General features: G+C 43.0%; 1 protein-coding gene across 1 annotated transcript; it reads left to right on the forward strand.

Annotated features, from left to right (window-relative positions):
* The first annotated feature begins 2312 nt into the window (after positions 1-2312).
* On the forward strand, positions 2313-3257 carry LOC119292779 (L10-interacting MYB domain-containing protein-like). Its single transcript, XM_037571485.1, has 4 exons — positions 2313-2639; positions 2701-2788; positions 2839-2933; positions 2979-3257. Exons 1-4 carry the CDS (start codon positions 2313-2315, stop codon positions 3255-3257), a joined length of 789 nt encoding a protein of 262 aa, XP_037427382.1.
* Positions 3258-5779: the final 2522 nt, after the last annotated feature.

Here is a 5779-nt window from a genome sequence, read left to right on the forward strand (position 1 = left end):
TCCTAGAATGATGGGCATCCAAGTTGGGTATAATAAAAACTATCATAGAGAGTGAATTGAATACTATGATCAATTTTATGCTTGATAATTGTTTCGAGATATAAAGGTGGTAATGTTAGAGTCATGCTAGTTGGGTAATTATGAAATTGAGAAATACTTTTGTTGAAGTTGGCAAGTCCCGTAGCATGCACGCATGGTAAAAGTTGTGTAACAAATTTGTTGCATGGGGTGCTCTTTTGATTGCCTTCCTTATGTGTGGAGGTCGGGATCGCGTGATGGTTAACTCCTACCAACCCTTCCCCTAGGAGCATGCATAGTAGTACTTTGCTACGAGGGCTAATACAACTTTTGGAATAAGTATATGAGTTCTTTATGACTAATGTGATTACATGGATTATACACATTCTTACCCTTCCATCATTGCTAGCCTCTACGGTACCGTGCATTGCCCTTTCTCACCTTGAGAGTTGGTGCAAACTTCGCCGGTGCATCCAAACCCCGTGATATGATACGCTCTATCACACATAAACCTCCTTATATCTTCCTCAAAACTGCCACCATACCTACCTATTATGGCATTTCCATAGCCATTCCGAGATATATTGCCATGCAACTTTCCACCGTTTCATTTATTATGACACGTTTCATCATTTTCATATTGCCTTGCATGATCATGTAGTTGACATCGTATTTATGGCAAATACACCATGCATAATTTTTCATACATGTCACTCTTGATTCATTGCCCATCCCGGTACACCGCCGGAGGCATTCATATAGAGTCATATCTTGTTCTAGTATCGAGTTGTAATCCATGAGTTATAAGTAAATAGAAGTGTGATGATCATTGATACATCTCCAACGTATCTATAATTTTTGATTGTTCCATGCTATTATATTACCCCTTTTGGATGTTTATGGGCTTTATTTTACACATTTATATCATTTTTGGGACTAACCTACTAACCGGAGGCCCAACCCATATTGCTATTTTTTTGCCTATTTCAGTATTTCGAAGAAAAGGAATATCAAACGGAGTCCAAACGGAATGAAACCTTCGGGAGCGTGATTTTTGGAATGAACGTGATCCGAAGAGCTTGGAGTGCAAGTCAAGAAGCTGCCGAGGAAGCCACGAGATAGGAGGCCGCTCCCCCCTGTAGGGCGCCCCCCTGTCTCGTGGGCCCCTCGGGCGGCCACCGACGTACTTCTTCCTCCTATGGGCCTGTTCTGATCTCCTCCCACTCCATACTTCTAAAAACTTCTGCCCGAAGCCAGCCCGAACGGATTAGCTTCACGAAGCTAAAATTCAGGAAGCCACGATGGGCTGTAGTTCATTTTTTCGAAGCGACAGATTCCCAGCTTCCCATTTTCGTGAATCTGAAGCTGCTCGTTATTTACGACCGAATTGCCACCGCCAAGAAAAACATTTCGCTCAACTCCCCCTCACTTGATCCCGCAGGTCAACCTGGTTGCACACAACTCCCTTCCCCTTGCTTCTCCTCTGTAGCCCTACCGCCGCCTTTGCCGCCGCCACGCCCGGCAGCCCCCGTCACCGGCCAAATCATTAACTCAGACTACAGATTCGGCCGACCCAGTCTGTTTCCCGCCGGATCCCATCGTCTTCGCCGTCCGTCACGCCTGGTGCAAGGAGCTGCAACCCCATGGCTCGGAGGAGCTGGCCCCAACGCCATTGACGCCCAAGAGACGCTCCCAAGCCAGGAGTGGAACCAGGACGACCGCGCCTCCAAGCATAAACTGCAAGGTGAGCTCGTCCCCTTCTCTTCTTCCCTATGGATTGGTGTCCTCGCGCATGTCCTCTATTCTGTACATCTGTGTGATTTATTTTCAGAGTTGTATTTGTTGTGTGCAAATTCCTACACCGGAACCTATTGGTTGTTGTGCAAATCTGGAATATATGTCTGCAATTCTGGAATCATAAGCTTTAATGCATATTGCTATGTGGGTACTGCCATGAGTGCTAACCTGTTGCATCATTCAGAAAAGTGAAATACAATTTTGGGTGTGCAGAAAATGTACTGCTACTCTGGATTATATGTGTGCATAAGTTAATGCATATTGCTATGTGGGTAATGCCATGAGTGCTAATGTGTTATAATTTTCAGAAAAGTGAAATACAATTTTGGCCATTCAGAAAATGTACTGCTATATGTTTGCAATTTATTATCATAAGTCTAGTGGTGTATGTGTGCAAATGTACTGTTAGTTCAGATATTACATGCCCTTGGCTGTGCAGAAAAGTATAATTTTTGTATTTATCAAAGTGACATGCATTTTTTAGAGAAGTTTCAAGTATGTCTGGGGCTACTGAATGGAGCGTTGAAAACACTCAGATTATCTGCGAGTTGTTTGCTGAGCAAGTGAACGCTGGAAATAGGCCAGACAATTACTTGACACCAAATGCATTTGATGAGGTAGGAAGGCAATTTAAGATGAGAACTGGGCTAGACTACACATATACACAACTAAAAAACAAATGGGACAAGCTTAAAGGTGATTTCAGTTTGTTCAAGAAACTCAAGTTCTGGGAGACCGGAGCTGGATGGGACTATGTGAACAACACCGTGTCACAAGATGATGAGTGGTGGAAAAAGGCCAAAATTGAGAGTTCTTTCGCTAATGTATTGCATATCTTAATTCATCAATGATTACTAATAATGTGTTTCCTATGTTGTATTACAGGACATTAAAGGTTGTGGCAAGTTCAAGAAGAAATGTCTTGCTAATGAGCAAAACTTGCGGATTATATTTGGAGATATCACAACTGATGGTACTGACCATTGGAATCCCTCTTCCGGCATACCTCCCCCTCTAGTGCAGCGGTGAAAGCCGCCATCAATGTTGATGAGATCGAAGATCTTGATTTGGATGATACCGAAGAACAAACATCTCAGGCAACACCTACTTCATCTAAAGTGAGGCTTGGGATCGTCATTCCGGAGAAGAACAAGAAACAATAGACCGCACAAGTGATGTGTGAGCAAGTTACAAGAATTGGTGACATTGCTGAGGCTTCTCACTCATCATTCCAGTCTTTCATGAAGCAAGATGAGGCAAACTGTGTCACCTCGGTCATGGATGAAGTCATTGCTTGTGGTGCAACAGTCGGTACCGATGAGTTCTTCATGGCTAGCGAGTTGTTTGTGAAGAGGGCGCAAAGGGAGATGTTTCTGTACATTCCTCTTGAGTCCCGAAAGAGTTGGTTGCGTAGGAAGTATGACTTGAAGTATGGGAACTAGTTTACATGCCTGCCATCTATGTGTGATGGCCATGTTTTATGTTGATCCTAGTGCTTGATACCATTTCATTTTTTATGTTGAACCATCTTTTATGTTGTTGAAACATCTTTTATGTTGTTGAACCTATTGTTTGCTATTTACTAATGCATTTTGTGGAACCATTTTCTATTTATGAATGCATTGTGAACCATCTCTATGTTCATGTTGTTGGACCGAGTGTTTGCTATTTATGTATGTATTATGTATATGTTCTTGATCCAATTGGTTCTAACTTGTGTTTCATATGTTGACGGTTGTTTATTTGCAGATGTCATCGGATAGTGAAAGTGACGATGACACAAATTATGAAAGAAAGAAAGTTATGGTTCTCCAATATCAACATGATATGGCCATGCTTTATTCGGGTGTGTCATCGATAGTTGGGAAGCATTGCAAAAGTTGGGTCATGAAGGCTGACCCTAGGACATCTAGGTTGAGTGGTTTTGAATGGTTGCGAGAGACTATTGGCACACCCGGAGAGACATACACAATGTTGAGAATGAATGCAAATGTGTTCTTTGATCTTCATGACAAGTTGGTGGCAGAGTATGGCCTCAAAGAAACATGTTTTGTTACCACTTCTGAGTCTCTTGCTATGTTCTTGTGGACCTTGGGCGGTTGTGAGTCAAACAGGAGAACCCAAAACCGTTTCAAACATGGAGCAGATACAGTCCACCGTAAGTTCCATGAGGTTCTACAATGTGTGGTCAAGATGTCATCTCACTACATTAGGCCTCAAGACCCAAATTTTCACATCGTCCATGATAGGATTAAGCGTGACAAAAGGGATTATCCTCATCTCAAAGATTGCATTGGTGCAATAGATGGAACACATATTAGGGCTTCTATTCCAAAAGGACCTTCAGAAATAAGGTACATTGGAAGAACCGGTGCAACAACACAGAATGTGATGGCAGTATGTGACTTTGATATGCATTTCACCTATGCTTCAATTGGACAACCGGGTTCTATGCATGATACAAGTGTGCTATTTCATGCAATTGAAAATGACAAGGCCACATTCCCACATCCTCCCAAGGGTAAGTATTTCTTGTTGTTGCAATTTATATAACATGTCGTTCAACTCACAATCATGTTTGTTGTCCATTTCTATAGGCAAGTATTACCTTGTAGATGCCGGCTATCCTAATAGGGATGGCTATCTAGCACCATACAAAGGTGAACCCTATCACGTCCCCGACTTTCAACGAGGTGCACCCCCAACTACTCCTGTAGAGAAGTTCAATCGGATCCACTCCTCCAAGCGCAATACCATAGAGAGAACCTTTGGTGTGTGGAAGATGAAATGTCAAATCTTGCTCAAGATGCCAAACTATTCGATTCAAACACAAAAGATGATAATTGCGGCTACCATGACACTACACAACTATGTCCGCCTCCATGACAAAGAGGATATCCACTTTCTTTGGTGTGAGAGGGATCCGGATTATGTCCCAACTATTCCAGAGAGATACAAGAAGTATGTTATTCCTCCAAATGCATCAGATTCTTCAACACCGGCGGAAAGTGGTCCTAACATGGATTTGTTTAGACATGAACTAGCTACCGCCATTGCTCTTAGTTGGTGAAGTAATCATGTTCATGTCTTTAGATGTGACGCCATTTTGATTTGCAAATATATGCAAATGAAACTTTTGTTGTATGACATATAACAAATCTGGTTATCCGTCTTTATTATAACTTGTCTTAACTAGGAATATTCATGGCAAGTTCAAAAATACATGCCAGCTATGTGTAGTTCAAAAATATATGGCAGCTGCAGGCCCAGCTCTCTGTACACTTCTACCTCTCTGTACACCTCTCTATACTGGAGAAATCACACAAATTATCTCGTGTGAAAAAAAGGCCAGCCATTCACCCCAGGAAGCAGGCCCAACTCGTTTCTCTTTTTTTATTAGCCTGTGTGCAGTTTAGCCCGAAATGGGTTGCTTCCAGCCGGCCCAAGGTGGCAAGAAGGTGGGCTTCAACGCCCCAGCTGGGCTGCCAACTCACCCAGGCGCTAGGAGAAGCTGCCTCGCCTCCAGAACGGTTTGTGTAGCTCCACCTGAAGCGAGAAGTCAGCGCAGAAGCTGGATACGAGAAGTTTTGCTGAAGCTAGCGTGTTTCCGAACAGGCCCTATATATACCTATGTACCCCGAAAACATCGAGGAGCACCACGAAACATAATTTCCACCGCCGTAACCTTCTGTATCCACGAGATCTCATCTTGGAGCCTTCGCCGACACTCTGCCGGAGGGGGAATCGACCATGGAGGGCTTCTACATCAACATCCTTGCCCCTCCGATGAGTTGTGAGTAGTTTACCATAGACCTACGGGTCCATAGTTATTAGCTAGATGGATTCTTTTCTCTTTTTGGATCTCAATACAATGTTCTCCCCCTCTCTTGTGAAGATCTATTTGATGTAATCTCTTTTTGCGGTGTGTTTGTCGAGATCCGATGAATTGTGGGTTTATGATCAA

This window comes from Triticum dicoccoides, chromosome 4B (assembly GCF_002162155.2).
Source record: "Triticum dicoccoides isolate Atlit2015 ecotype Zavitan chromosome 4B, WEW_v2.0, whole genome shotgun sequence".
NCBI lineage: Eukaryota > Viridiplantae > Streptophyta > Magnoliopsida > Poales > Poaceae > Triticum > Triticum dicoccoides.

Coding starts and splice junctions, on each gene's coding strand:
- LOC119292779 (XM_037571485.1), top strand. CDS start 2,313: ATGTCTGGGGCTACTGAATGGAGCGTTGAAAACACTCAGATTATCTGC. Junction 2,640..2,700: donor TTGAGAGTTCTTTCGCTAAT/GTATTGCATATC, acceptor GTTGTATTACAG/GACATTAAAGGTTGTGGCAA. Junction 2,934..2,978: donor CAACACCTACTTCATCTAAA/GTGAGGCTTGGG, acceptor AAGAAACAATAG/ACCGCACAAGTGATGTGTGA.